Here is a 14,653-nt window from a genome sequence, read left to right as displayed (position 1 = left end):
ATGAAACCCAAATTTTTATTTTGTGTGAACACAAACTCTCCAGCCAAAAAGAAGTCATTTTGGACAATGTGAAATAGTGTTGTTTTCTGTGAACCCAAATTTTTAAACATCAGAAAATTTGGTGTACTTGTGGCAGATTGATAAACTGAGGCTCTTATTTGACCTACTCCACTCCCCAGCTAAAATCCAACTCTCATCAGTCTCTATATAGTGGCTTGATCCTGATGTGGAAAAAAGTACTATGCTATAATATATAATGTTTTTTAGAGGCAATTGTTATTTAGATATCTAAAGCAGTGAAGGGAAACACAATTACTGTAGGTACAATCTGGAGACTTTTATCTGACCAAATAATATTGAGGAATGTATTGGACTGCTGAAAATTCTTTCTTTTCAGAGCAACATTTCCCATGATTCTACCACAACTAATGGATATTTAAGAAGTGGCAGGCAGATAGCATAAAAGAAACACCTTTTAATTTAAAATATCTAGCTTCCCAAAACCCCCCTAGGGTCCCCAAAAAAAATGTGCTGCAACATCTTACATCTATATAACTGCAAAACATTTGTACTATTTTTGCATAATTTTTACTATGGTATGGAAACATTAACATTCCTAGGTTTTTAATCAACCAGCCTTCAAAAAACTCTATATAATTAATCAGCCAATGTTCATGACTTAATCACGAATGTATGGTTTATATCCAGAAGGCGAGAAGAGAAACTAGACAGTGTTTTCTATTCATAATTGTCCAGCTACATACTGGTCGCTTTTTGTCCAAAACGTGTTGCAAGGAAAACTGAAGTATCGATAAATCTTTCTACACAATTAACAATACATGATTCTGTTCTTGAATCTAGTTTACTTCCAGGTTTATCAATGCACTTCTCCCAGCACGTGTCTGTGAACATGTGAACTTGATTTTGAAATTTAGCCTTTTGTTGTTCTACCAAGAGCGCTTCTTGTAACTGTTTGTCCACCTTACTGTTATCCATGCTAACTGAGAGATTCGATATTCTTTGGAAGTCACACGCGTCGACTTTGAACAACTTTAAAGTCAAGTAAATTGACCAAATTGATTAAAATTTGTATTTAATATTGTGTAAGATGGGAGATGGTGGAAACATTCAGTCAATTCAGTGCATTTGCATGAGTTCTGTCGTTTGGCTACTTTCCATCCACCAAACTGACATTACGTCATTTCGGTATCAGGTGGCTTTTCAGTTTTCACGATGTGAGTAGATTTTTCGATCAAGGGGAAATCTTCGCCTGATTTTCTTTCCAAAAGACTAAAGTGTGTAGTACATAAAACGCGTACAATTCCTCTGTGTTTGAGCAATAAATGTCGAAACTGGTGAAAAATGGGGTATTAGAGACATTATTCCCACATTTTTTAGTGGAAATGAAGTTTTTTTTATGCATGTGCTGAAGAAAGATATTCTCGTACGAAACTTGAAATACATCTCATTTAAGATGTTACTTAATTACCGGAATGGCTATTAGCTTGGGGAGTTTGCGGTAATTTACTTATATTCATCCTCCAAATCCCTTTATTCGGCTAAGCAAATTGTAGAAAACAATAGACTTTATATTCTAAATTAATTTATGTGATTGGTTGGTTAATTCACTTAATTAAGTCATGTGATCGGGTCAGATAATGTTGCACTATTGCACATGGGGGGCACTATTGAGAAGCCAACATGTAAACTATGTTGGCTTGTGACTTGTGTTTTTAATTAAATAATTATCTAAAAAGCAAAGAGTTCAACGCTTTTTACACAAATACTGCTGAGCATTTGGCCGTAGTGCAAACACAGCTATGCCTATGTTTTTATTTATTTTCATCGAAATGCCCTAGCCAAAAGATAAGACGTTCTCTAAATCATAAGTGCAGCAACCTTTCTAGCCAGACCATCGTGGTTATTAAATAAAGAAGATAAGGACTATTAAAAGATAAAGGACCCTGGCTGAAAAGTTCATTTGCCGTTCTGCTAGTCTTTTCCCTTTACTTGGAAAATTGCTATGTGAGAGAGTGCTTTCGCCCCGCTTCCAATATGTTTTCGTACTAGCCCCTGACTTTCTGAAAGTCATAAAAGCTTTCAGAATTTTTCTAACTTCGTAACTTAACTTTCTGTATTTTTATACAATTATCCCTGATATTTTATCTTTCTTTAGAGGTATATTTAAAGCCATTTATGTATACACAGATGTTCCCTGAAAACAAAACTAAGGAAGACATATGCTGGTGATGAATACATATTAAATGAAGATGAGTATTTATTAGAGACGATGGGCTCAGAAAAGCCAACGCAGTCTTAGCTGGTCCCAACGTCTATATGATCCAGAAAGATCGACAGGTACATATGACAAATTTACAATGCAATTCAATATTGTATATTGAACTCATGTCTAACTGTTTGCTTGTTTCATAGAATATGCTGATTTTTTTCATATTAACAACTCTTGTAATGTTCCATTATGCTGACACAAAATGCAGCCAAAGTAAGTTGGGATCTAAACTCAAAAAGTATGGTGTTTTACTTCAAAAGGAAAAACCATTAAGACTATATACCTCCATAATATTTAGTGACTAGTGAATAGGCAGTATAGCACCGATAGTATACTATCCACCATCATACACTTTTGTAATGCCCTAACAGTCGTTTTGTCATGACGATGTCTTCGAGACAACTAATTATTGCCCTGCAGTGCACATACATGCACTTCTACTATGTAAAAAATTCAGGCGGGCCTTTATCAGGAGCCGAGTTTGAATGATAAATCAAGATGCTTAAATTAAGACAAAACACTTCTTCGTCAGGAGAGTTACTAACTCCCTCAGGTCGAAAGGTCGAGAAGTGTTTTTTGTCTATTTTAGGCAGTTGTTATACCACATTTGATGCTAAGTTATTTGAAGACGCTGCCAAGCTTCTCCCTAGCTGCTTAAGGTTGAAACGTCATGAGGTTTGTCATAGTTGTCGGTTGTCCAACTTCATGATATACGGCCGGTGATTGAAAACAGAAAGTAAAAACTGAAATATATCCGGACTATTTCTGTATTTCATAAGGGTGAAAAAATTTTTTCACCGGCAATTACGACTTGAGCCAATACCTAGCCTAACTGATTTCTGTTCTCACTTCTCACTGCATAACCTTATACAAATTTAGAACTTAATCAATGGAAATCCGCTAATCCTATTGATCAGAGTTTGTATCTTGGCGAATGGATAGTTTTCGACTGTCAGTTGGACAATAATCTTACCAATGTTTCGTTGTGGCAGACCAATATAATTGGTAAATTGAAGAAACGAATTTCAAATGGGAAGAAAATTAGAAAATTCGGTGGCCAATATTTTAATGTAACAAATCTTAGCATTTCTGATCAAGGTGTTTACGAATGCCGGGCTTGCGGTCAAACGAACAACATCAAAGGTGATGTACAGTTGTTTGATAAAAACCGTAAGTATTAATTTTGTCTTAGTCGTAGACGTTTTACATCCGCGACTTCTGTGTCATATTCTCATTGTATGTGAACAGTTATTGATTATTGGTTTTTTCGTTTAGACGGGGTGGCATTTCAAAGGCCAAATATAACAAATAAGATTTATAAGGCCATTGAATATGGGACGATGGTACGGCTTGTGTGTACGGTAATCGGACATTATACTTTAGACTGGTATAAAGATGGATCATCTAAACATCTCAGTTACATGACGATTCAAGAGTTGGTAAAAATAGCGGCTTTGACTATAGAAAGTTTCACAGAATCTGATGACGGCGTTTATTCATGTAAAGCACAGAGAACGAGTGTTCTTTGGGAGGCTGAAGACAGAATTTACCTCAATGCTGAAGAAGGTATAGCTATCGTCTATGGCATAATTATATTTCATTATTATATCAAGTACTGCATAATGACGTTTTTGGGAACTATTATAATATTTCGTTATCAGCTGAATCGCCGCTATTTGACAGAGCTTTTGAAAATGATGTTTTTCTACTCGTTTTCACTAAAACGATGCGATACCCGCTTCTGTGATATGATAGTTGGTTTGGGCTTCGCGTTTATTCATAGTCATAGAGATATTTTAATAAAGGCGTGTAGAGAAAAATTAGGTCACTATTTAATTAAAGAGATTTATATTTCTTATTTTTTTAAAGTGAAACCTGTGGTATATCGGGATAAAACCCAATACAGAAAAAGGCGAGTGGATCAGGATAGCCCACTGTATCTGAAATGTGAAGTTAGTCAATCCAATCCAAAACCAGAGTGGGAATGGTTTGAATGCGTTAATAACTTGTTCAACTGCGGCAATGATTCTCAAAGGTGGTTTCCACTGAAAGAAGAGTCGCCCAGATCGAATAGCTCTCTTGTTATTAAAAAACAAGAGTTTCAATACGTCAGCTATAGGTGTATTGCACGGAATGAAATGGGTGAAGACAGTTTTACCTGGAATTTCGTATTCGACGAAAGTAAGCTTTTCTCCTATAATTAATTGACTGTGGCATTTGGCATAGTAGCATTGTGCTTTTATTTCGAGAATGTGTAAAATTTTGCAGGAGGTATATCTTATATGAAAACAACAATCAACGAAAAAATTCCGAAGTATGAAACTGCTGGTATCAACATCACCGTCATGTGTGAGTGTAATGGATCAGTAATGATGGAGTGGACGAAAGATGGACACAAATTGCCTGCTGTCGATGCTACGTCTTCAGAGAGATCCAATATTACACGAAAGATTCTGATGATCAAGAATTTCAGTAAAACTGATGAAGGACGGTATGAATGTCGTGTTAAGCACAGCAAGTACAATTGGACTAATTTTGATTATGTTAATCTAAGTATGAAAGGTAATGTTTACAGTTGGGGTAAACTCTCGAAATTCAAACGTCATGTGTGTATATATATTTGACACGGTGAAACACAAATCAACACGCTTGCATTCACTTCTATTTCGGTATTTTTAGTCAGCCCAATAATAAAAGCATCAGAAAACAAGGATGATAAGCTTAGCCAACACGCTTTCCGTAAAGGATTAAAACTACATTGTTATATGATAGAAAAAGGAATTCCTCGAGCCAACCTGGTGTGGGAAAAGTGTATTTGTGATGCTCTGTGTTCTCAATGTACACATTGGTCAAAATTGCAAAATACTGCTATACATATAGTGAACTTATTTAGACGTAAAAGCATATTGACTATCCAATCACAAACATCTGAACGAGTGAATTACCGTTGTAAGGCAGAAAATCTTGTCGGAAAAGATGAACGTCTGTGGACTATATGGAGGAAAGGGGTTACAGGCCAGTATTTCCTTTTTCTTTTGATATGGATATGCTTTAAGTCGAAAGAACCCATCAAGTAAATGTCGGAATGCGCGGGATGAGCAACAGCACTTTTTCAACGTCATCTATTTTCGTTTTAGATTTGACATCGAAAAGTACCGACGCTTACGTGGCAATAATCGTGAGCATCGCCACTGCTATGTTTGCATTGTTGTTTATTATTGCCGTTGTTCTTTATAAAAGGAAGAAACGTTATGGAAAGTTGTATATTTTCACCAATCCACCATTGCCTGATTATATTGAAAGAATAGATGGGACGCAACTGCTCGTGGAGCAAACCAAGAAACTACCATATTTAGACGAATGGGAGTTTCCAAGAGAACGTGTTTTTATCGGTGAGTCATCACCCTTGGTCATCACTGTCATTTTACAGGCATTTTAAGAGTACATGAAAAAATAATAAATGTAAAGTTAGATTCAACGTCTTGATATTTACCATTATACGAAACAGTGTTATCTATATTTAGCTACTGCATGTGTTTTCTTTCTTAGAACGTACTTTAGGGTATGGTGCCTTTGGCCAGGTATGCCTAGCTAAAGTGATTGGTATATCAGCTTTTAATCCACGGAGAGCTTTAAACGGAGAATCAAGATGGACGTTTTTCACAAAGATGGTAAACAGAAACCGTTATCCATACCTGAACTGTCCGATAATCACGGAAACGGCAGTTAAGATGCTTAATGGTATGAAATTCCTCAGTGAATATTCATTCTCTAATTGAGCAAACTTTTGTATAGTTACCAACTCTGCACAAAGTTAAGGCCCTGAATGTTTGGATAAATTTTTACTGATTTAGAAATGCACTAAGGATTAAATCATGAAAATGAATCCAATATATATGGATTGAATGAAGGAATTCAGATGTACATGCATAGCTATTTCGTTAAGAATGATCGATATATTTCCATTGCCTTATATTATATTTCCTGAAAAACCTTCGCAGTTAGATATCTGAATAGAAGTCCTTGTTTCCTGATTTCACAGATAACTGGAATGTAGGTGATTTGGAGGACCTGTTGAGCGAACTGAAAATTCTTATTCACGTTGGAAAACATAAGAATGTAGTCAACATACTTGCTGCTTGCACTAACGGTATTTAATAGGAATAATTGATTGTTTACGAGATGCACCGTGTGTTGGCTGACAAATTAGGTTGATTATTTAACCATGCATGGTTTAGAACAAGGGAGATATACCTGTTAATATCCACTTAAACCCGCCCACTTTTGCTCTCGCATTGATATTTCAATGCGATCAATCAAACTAGCTGGATGGAGTAACGAACACAGAGAATGATAAGCTATCTTTTCAGGGGCGTAGGAACCGGGGGGGGGCAAGGGGGCCAAGGCCCCCCCAATTTTAAAAATCACAGAGAAAGTGCCCTTTTGCTGAGGTAAAGTGCCCTTTTTCTTTGTGGAAACGTCGATGCCAACGCAACAATATAATTCAACTTTAGGCTAAAATGAAAAATAGCGAACTCGTACAATCGTACTTCCCGCACTGAATTTGCTACCGCGATTAACAATACGATGACTCAAGTGGATATAATCTCCCTACATGAAGTATTACCCTCTTGTTATGAATTTTTCTAAATTTTTTTGAAAGTTTTAATGATATAGAACTATGATACTTGTTTCTATGTTTCATTACCATGTAAGACGTTTTAACAGTATACAATAATACGTGCCAATGTTAAATGCCCTTTTCATCAGGCAAGTGCCCTAGACGTTAATGGCCCCCAACTTAAATATGCTTCCTACGCCCCTGTTAATCTTTTAGGTTGATCGAATATGAACTGATATAAGCATTCGCCGGTTTGTAGAATTTTCTGGCGCTTTGACCCGCCATATCATGCATGTTTGTGTTTTGCCGGATACTGAACCCACCTGAATATAGGAAAAATTCATATATAGAAGGAAATTAGAGGAGCCATGTGCATATTGTAGGACATCGCAGTAAAACGTGGATCATTATGGAATACTGCCCGTATGGTAATTTGTCTGAATTTCTCAGAAGCAGACGAGAATTGTATAAAGCCGAGTGGTTGAAGTTAACTTCAGATTTTAACAGCAAACTGAGTATAAGTGATCTTGTAGCGATTGCTGTCCAGGTTGCAAACGGAATGGAGTTCTTGATTTCGAGAAAGGTGTGGCCTGTTGAAGATTTTATTACACTTCGGTGCCATAGTAATGACACATTAAGATATACCACATAGTTATATGTAACTGATCATATATGAAAAAATGGTAAATTCTTTTTTTAAATTTTTAGTGCATTCATCGTGATTTAGCAGCAAGGAATATTTTGATGGGTGAGAATTTCGTCCCGAAGATTGCTGATTTCGGCCTTGCGCGTAATATTTACAAGGGTGGTGTCTATCTTAAGAAAAAATCGGTCAGTTAGCAATTTGACATCGGAGTAAATCTTATCCATTGCTTTGCAAAACAATGTTTCGCAGACAGATATACCTAAGAAAAATAGGTAGTTATATAGTGTTTCTTCTTTTTCAGGGGCTAGTTCCTGTAAAATGGATGTCAGTTGAAGCATTACGAGATCGTGTGTTCTCGGAAAAGTCAGACGTGTATGATGCCAATTTTTTCAATATACATTAATTTTACTGACGTTTTGACTGATGAAGATGCATGGCCGCCACGAAATTGTTGGTTTTTAAAATTTAACCACTCAAACCACTCATTGAATTGATTGGATTCAGGCCATTTCTTTTTCAATTTTCACGGGCTATGTATGGGCAAGAAAATACAAGTTCATAGGCAAATTGGTCAAAGAAATATGTGGAAAATAGTTTGAACACGAAAATGGAATTCTTAGATCATGACTTTCGAGCCTCGTATTTATAAGCCCATCTTTTGTGATTGTGAAATCTGCATTTCAGTGACCTTTTTTGGGTAAAATGACGTCTTCCAAGACGCTTGTTATTTTCCTCGTAATATTTCCTCTAAATGCCTACCATGGTCTTCTTGCTTTGCTTATATCTCTTCTCTGCTTGACCGCATTTCACTTTAGATATTTCAGATGTTACTGCTGTACCTTGTTATGTAACTAGCTCGTCTGTTTGTTTTATTTCAAGATGGTCATTTGGTATTGTTCTTTGGGAAATGTTTACCCTCGGTATGTGAATTTGATTCTTGGGTCAGTTTTTCGTATATCTTACGGAACAGCTTAGATTGTTCATAGTACTATATATACGTATGTATTCTTTGTTGCAGGGGGTTCTCCATATCCCGGGATACACTCAGTGGATATTTGTGAGTACTTGTGCAATGGAAACAGGATGGAATCTCCACTATATTGCCCAAATGAAATGTATGTCGATACCTGATATTTATGACATGTGAACATCAACTCTTATACCTATATATATGTATCCTCGTCTATCCAACCATCCAAGTTCTCTATTTATTTCAGTGTTTTAAATAATTGAAAGCATTTATATAACGTTACGACTTTTGAGTTTAAAAATTTAATTACCTCACGGCTTATACCGAACAGATACGACTTAATGACGTGTTCTTGGAATGCTGATCCGTTTCAAAGACCAGGATTTAAAATGGTCGGGGAAATGCTGAACAAAATTTTATCAAGCATGCAAGGTATAAAAAGTAAACGTAATGATTTTTCCTTAACGTTAGTCATTAGAGAGTTAACATTAAAAGTTTCAGAACTAGCCTGACGGACACACATGCATGCAAGCGGGCCTGTCGTATGGCTCATTGGCATTGTTGAGACATGCTGTTTCTTTCTATATAGAAACGATCGTGCTCCATCCTCTCGAAATAGAGTGAGGACTGGCCCGGAATATTCTAAGGAAATTTTGTCATTGCAGATGCAAAAGTGGAAGTAATGGTGAAATTTATGTAAATATATGGCGTTGTTTGAGTAAAACTTTGACTATACACTGCATCGAAATCAGCATGCGCATGTGCTGATTCTGCGACTTAAAATTTACTCCGTGTTAGTTCGCATGTACTGTATCCTCGTACGCACAAATGTTATATTCGTTCATATACGCGACTTACTATGTAATCGTAACAATCAATATATCATTGCACCGGGGTGGCACTTGATTTCAACGCAAAATTCGATGACACAAAATTCGATTCAACGTTGCCGTCGGAAATCAAACTTCAAAATACCTCATTTCAATGTCGAAGCTATATGAATGATAATTTTATGAAGTAAACACGCTAAAACGCGCTATTTCCATTTTTGCATTACATCCGTTTTCTCTTTAGAAGTCTTCCTTTGCAAGGTAAATTTACTTCACTTTTTTCAGCCAGAGAAATTTACATAATCGAGTTGATCTTCGAATTCGCGACGATTTGTCAAACCCAGAAACTGGAGTGAATAAATTTGTCCGTAAACACTTGAAACTTTACTTGCGAAAAAATTTTGTCAAAATGCAATTTGTAAAAAAATTATTTTTGTAAAAATGCAATTCCAGTTAAGCTGCGTATAGGCCGGCCTCCACTTTGATTACAAGGCATTTGTATCTTGACAAAGCATTAGTATATTTTCGAAGTAATTGTCAAATGGGGCATTTTTCGGGCATATTTTTCGCATTTCGCAGTAACGCAGCATGACTGCTACACCGGCGCCACTTATTAACAGCGTTTATTTGCAAAAGCATGCATGACTGCTAGTCCGACGGCGCGGCACCATTAATAATATAACACGACTGAATTATTCTGTAATATGTAAACATGGCAATTATAGGTGCAAACTACCGCGAACCAATTAGATAACGTTGTTTAACCACTTAACTGCAATTGCATTTTTACAAAAAGAGTCTTCTTCTATTCATCCCACGATATTAGTTGTTTAGTCGGTATATATATATATGGGAATTAAAGAAAGCATATAGTAAAAAACCTATTTTAGAAACCTGTTTTATTTATTTTATTGTAGTTTTTCAACCAGTTTAGATACTTTTAGTAATACCTATATAATACCAATAGACCAAAATAATTTTCGAGTTGGGAAATGGGGCAACAGATAGAACACTTACATAATTACATCATAATTTTACTAAGAGCATTAGTCGGCAAACTGCCTGCCATTAATTGTTCAAGAAAAAGTTAATAATGAAAGAAGTACTAAAAAATTTTACTTTTTTACCCAGAGCCTTTTATTAGTTCGATTAAAATTTGCGACGCCTTTTGTCAAACTTATATACGAAAAGAAGTGGTCGGTCTACTTGATTACAAGGCATTTGTATTTTCGACTATAATTGTCGAATGGGGCATTTTTTGGGGGTATATTTTTCGCAGAACGCAGCATGACTGCTAGTCCGCGGCGCCAGTTATATATAATACTACTGAATTACTCCGTAAACATGGCAAGATCGGTCATATCCGAACTACCACGAACCAATCAGACAATAATAGCTAATTAATTAACCACTTAATTAACTTCAATTGCATCTTTACAAGCATGAAAACCTATTTTAGAGACCTATAAGGCTTATGTATCCTATTGTAATTTTTTCAACCAGTTTATTTTAGTAGGACCTAATATTATGTAAGTCAGTTGGGAAATGGGGTAACCCATAAGAACCATCCTTACATATGCACAGTTACAGATGTTGTTGTTAATGGCCTTGCAGGTCACACTGCATGCGGGCCATTACTTGTTTAATAAATAGTTAATAATGAAAGATACAAATTCAGAGACGTGAACTGAAGTAAAATTTTGTTTTGTAAAACTGTAAAAATTGTAAAATGATAGTACTAATAATTATACTTAAAAATTTCCAGTGCCATATGAAAGTTAAGGAATGATAATTCAGTTTTGCAAAGCATCTGGGTTTTCGACTTAATTGCCTTTAATGACAAACAGGCTCGAGGAATGTTAATTGCGACTATACACATGCGGCACGACTGCTATAGCCTAACCGCTTAATTGTAAACATTGCAAGATGTCACGTCTGAACTAACCAATCAGATAACGTTGTTAAATAATTGGTTTCAGTTTTACAAAAAAAGTCTAAATTTGTCGTGTGGATAGCTAAAAGAGCACTGAGCACGGAGTCCTCTACATTGCGACAGGGCAGGCCACTTCGTCTTTCGACAATGGCCCGAACATTGTTTTTAGCAAAATCTGCGATTTTCTTCCGCCTTTTCTTCTGTGTTTTAGTTGTTGCGTATTCTACTGCGAATATGTTTCGAAAAATTGGTACAGGTAAGAAAGTAAAGTAATATATCACTTAGTATGTAACGTTCAAGTAAAAAGTAGGAATAATGCACACAATTGATGTTTCAGTTCAAGGCACCGAGAAAAATCTATAAGTATTTTCAGTATTTTTTTCAGAATATCCTATTCAGAACCATATTTCCAATTAAAAAAGTAGTATGCGATGAAATAATTTGGAACGCATTCTTTTCGTTGTATACTGACTATGCCCACGCATTGGATACGAGTTTCGATTTTGAAATAGGTACAAATGGTTTTTTATCATAGGACATTACTCAAGCGATAATTTTGCTAACCCAAACGTAAAACGAGCTATAAATATCGTTGTGTTTGGATTTCATTTTGGATAGCGTGTTCATGTGGGCATTGATTCATCCTGTCTCTGATCTCGCTTCTCAGAGGCGAGATCACAGCTAGCAGGACAGTTCGACCTTCGTCTCCTCGTACAGTATGAATCGCGATGATTAAAGTTTTATTAGTAAAATTAAGACGAGATCATGGGCAAGCGAGACGTCCCGGTGAGCAGGATCATATGAACTAGATCTGGCTTTTTGCTTAGATTTTCTAGCTAGCTATATTTTAAAGAGCTATATTTCGTCCCAGGCAGTGCAAGTGGTTCAATTGTTTATTTATCATAGATGACTGCTCGTGTACACATGATACACATCGTGTACACGATGTGACTCGGTCACATCACATGTTGGATGCGCATTACTTTGTGATCGCCATAAAAATTGCGTTGGATACGGCTACAGTTCCACAAGAGTGGGCATAACAAACTGTCAGCTGAGTAACTGCGCCTTCAGGGACAGCATACATGCCAATCAACATTGTTCAGCACCTGAATGGACATTTTTTCAGACTCACCGTATTGCCTTAGTAAGTCTGAAGACCCTCCTTATAAACGGTTATTAGTGACTGTGGGTTGGTAATAACAGCTACCAATATAGTGTTAGCTGTTATTTTTGGCCAGTACTGTAATAGAAATATGTCACTCTTTATCCTCTCCACAGTTATATCTCTCCATGTTATCCTAGATATCCAACTTATGATATTTCTATTCCACACAAACACCTTCAATATCTTATTATTCCCATCGATTAGGATTTATGAGCTGCCTAGAATTTACACATTACATGCATAAACAGAAACTTCCGAATCTTACGAAACTAAAGCGTTTACCAAAATTGTTTTTATTCAGTATGGATCAAAAGAAAATCCTGGACGATCTTGCAAAGACATATTGGTGAAAAGATGTGTTGACGACGATATTCAAGATGAGATATATTGGATAACCTTGGAAACAAGTAAGAATTTACAAATAAAAAATTACTTTATAACATAGCTGCTTTACAGCCATTTCAGTTACAACGTGATACGCTTGGTTTTATGAATTTATGAATAAACAGTTTGCCTATAAGGCGTTAAACTGACCATCCATATACCATACGTTTTAGATATCCATCAGACTTTTCCAGTATATTGTGATATGAAAAACGGTGGTAAGTATACGTAACCGCTGCCCGATTTTATTGTCACACATATTTACTGAAGACGATCGGAAGGGAGGAGTAAATTATCATTAAAAATATTCGTGTATAGGTTGGACTCTCGTCTTCAAAACGATTGCTGGCATATCAGGAATAATAAAAGATATTTGGAAAGATTCTCTCTCGTATAAAGAACATTCACTGGAAGCATTGAATAAAGATAATTCCTTCAAACATCATTATAAAAACCGGATTGTACTCCATTGGAAAATGTTTAATCCTGTTGAGGTAACTTGTCATCAAATGCGGTGTAAAGGAATGGCTAACAAACGCCATTCCTTGAGTGACTGTGCCACTACCAACCAGATAGCCACTTATTTGCATAAAACAGACTAGTTAGGCTGTATTAATACTTGGGGAGGAGAAATGCTAGTCCGGCTCAGTTAGCTGTCAAACAACAACTGCATGCATGTATTTCTCACATATTTAACTCGATGTGAAATTAGGCTTCTTATTCCGGACTAAGCTATCGTTCATTTATTTAAATTGAACAGGCTCGTGTGGTACTCTACAACCAAACCAAGGAGCTGGTCGTGATGAAATTTAACGTCATTGCTTCAAACAACACCGATTGGTTTAGTGTACACCGTTTACAACAATCTCCATGGAAAGATATTTTTTCATCTCCTATAAACATCTTTGGAATAGATGGGTGGTGTATACACACTGGCTGTCGCTCGTTTTTCATGAATAGCTACTATAATACTTGTGATTATGATGTAGGGTGGTTCTATATTGGTCGTTCTGGTGTATGTGTCTGGGATACTCGCTTTCCAAGAAATTCAATTCAGTATAGTAACAGCAATACATCTGTAACTTGGAATCAAATGGGTAAGTTGTTGTTTTTTACTTTGCACCGTAAAGAAATGCGACTGCCAAGTGGTTTTGTGTTCACGCAATGCATTTTCTTGGCGAGCGATGGTAGCAACAGGTCCAATAGCGACTACTTAGTACACAATTCGAATCTTTTACAATACATTAATATTAATGCATTTTAAATGTTTGGTTTAGATAAAGTCGCCACCGCAGAAGTGTTCGCTGTTTATCTTCGATAAGGATAACGACTTATCAGAATATACTATGGATAAATTTAATTCTTAACTCCTTAAGACTCAATGGCAAAAGCATGTGATCTTTATTTCCGATTTCATCGTCACTTTTGGTCATCTTTCAAGCTAGGCATAAAGCTCTACTGAAAAACGTCTGGTATCTCCCAGTTTTTATTTCATGAAATTTTTAGTTCGGAAGATGAATTCTTGCACAATCAAGAAGCGTGATTAGTAGAATTTTTTTACTTTTTGAACTACCGGTTCAAATTATTCAACGACGGTATTTTTCGAATAAGATCAATTTCGACCCAAAAACTGTCCTTCAATGATTGTAGTTGTCAAAGAAAAGCTTGCATGGGTTGCATAGTCCTTTTTGTGTGTGTAAAATCATAGGCAGCCCGGTCAGTGCGGGTACCGCATACTATCTTATTTATATAATGTTATTATATGTATGTAAAATGTGAATAATGTGAATAAACGTATATATCCAGCGACA

At 36.1% G+C, this 14,653-nt stretch overlaps 2 protein-coding genes across 5 annotated transcripts; both read left to right on the top strand.

The window, feature by feature from the left end:
- The first annotated feature begins 1,621 nt into the window (after positions 1-1,621).
- Positions 1,622-10,063, top strand: LOC114529432 (fibroblast growth factor receptor 4-like). Of its 3 annotated transcripts, none has more exons than XM_028551249.1 (17): positions 1,622-2,358; positions 2,434-2,503; positions 3,170-3,460; positions 3,566-3,856; positions 4,160-4,471; positions 4,559-4,852; positions 4,970-5,305; positions 5,428-5,682; positions 5,852-6,031; positions 6,333-6,440; positions 7,295-7,494; positions 7,620-7,742; positions 7,859-7,929; positions 8,437-8,477; positions 8,576-8,672; positions 8,859-8,959; positions 9,117-10,063. In XM_028551249.1, the coding sequence occupies exons 1-17, from the start codon at positions 2,338-2,340 to the stop codon at positions 9,149-9,151; spliced, it is 2,826 nt and encodes a 941-aa protein (XP_028407050.1). In that variant the 5' UTR covers positions 1,622-2,337; the 3' UTR covers positions 9,152-10,063. The 3 variants fall into 3 exon arrangements, 2 of the variants coding, with proteins under 2 accessions (XP_028407050.1, XP_028407043.1); XM_028551242.1 differs by having other exon boundaries at positions 5,840-6,031; XR_003687622.1 differs by lacking the exons at positions 8,859-8,959; positions 9,117-10,063 and having other exon boundaries at positions 5,840-6,031; positions 8,373-8,477; positions 8,576-8,631.
- A 114-nt stretch (positions 10,064-10,177) lies between these two features.
- On the top strand, positions 10,178-14,577 carry LOC114526644. Of its 2 annotated transcripts, XM_028548229.1 has the most exons (6): positions 10,178-12,437; positions 12,760-12,865; positions 13,016-13,060; positions 13,161-13,336; positions 13,603-13,939; positions 14,120-14,577. In XM_028548229.1, exons 3-6 carry the CDS (start codon positions 13,048-13,050, stop codon positions 14,161-14,163), a joined length of 570 nt encoding a protein of 189 aa, XP_028404030.1. In that variant the 5' UTR covers positions 10,178-12,437; positions 12,760-12,865; positions 13,016-13,047; the 3' UTR covers positions 14,164-14,577. The 2 variants fall into 2 exon arrangements, with proteins under 2 accessions (XP_028404030.1, XP_028404037.1); XM_028548236.1 differs by having other exon boundaries at positions 10,178-12,865.
- The last annotated feature ends 76 nt before the right edge of the window (positions 14,578-14,653 follow it).

Source organism: Dendronephthya gigantea, unplaced genomic scaffold (genome assembly GCF_004324835.1).
Source record: "Dendronephthya gigantea isolate DGI-Jeju-01 unplaced genomic scaffold, DenGig_1.0 000001F, whole genome shotgun sequence".
Taxonomy (NCBI): Eukaryota; Metazoa; Cnidaria; class Anthozoa; order Malacalcyonacea; family Nephtheidae; genus Dendronephthya; species Dendronephthya gigantea.
Note: the sequence above shows the minus strand (reverse complement) of the source record. Positions and strands in the feature narration are given on the sequence as shown.

Bases quoted from the DNA above. Each gene is read 5' to 3' on its own strand.
- LOC114529432 (XM_028551242.1), top strand. From the start codon at position 2,338: ATGATCCAGAAAGATCGACAG. The intron at 3,461-3,565 runs GTAAGTATTAAT...TTTTTCGTTTAG, and splicing joins ACAGTTGTTTGATAAAAACC to ACGGGGTGGCATTTCAAAGG. The intron at 5,306-5,427 runs GCCAGTATTTCC...TTTTCGTTTTAG, and splicing joins ATGGAGGAAAGGGGTTACAG to ATTTGACATCGAAAAGTACC.
- LOC114526644 (XM_028548229.1), top strand. The intron at 13,337-13,602 runs GTAACTTGTCAT...TAAATTGAACAG, and splicing joins AAATGTTTAATCCTGTTGAG to GCTCGTGTGGTACTCTACAA. The intron at 13,940-14,119 runs GTAAGTTGTTGT...TGTTTGGTTTAG, and splicing joins TGTAACTTGGAATCAAATGG to ATAAAGTCGCCACCGCAGAA.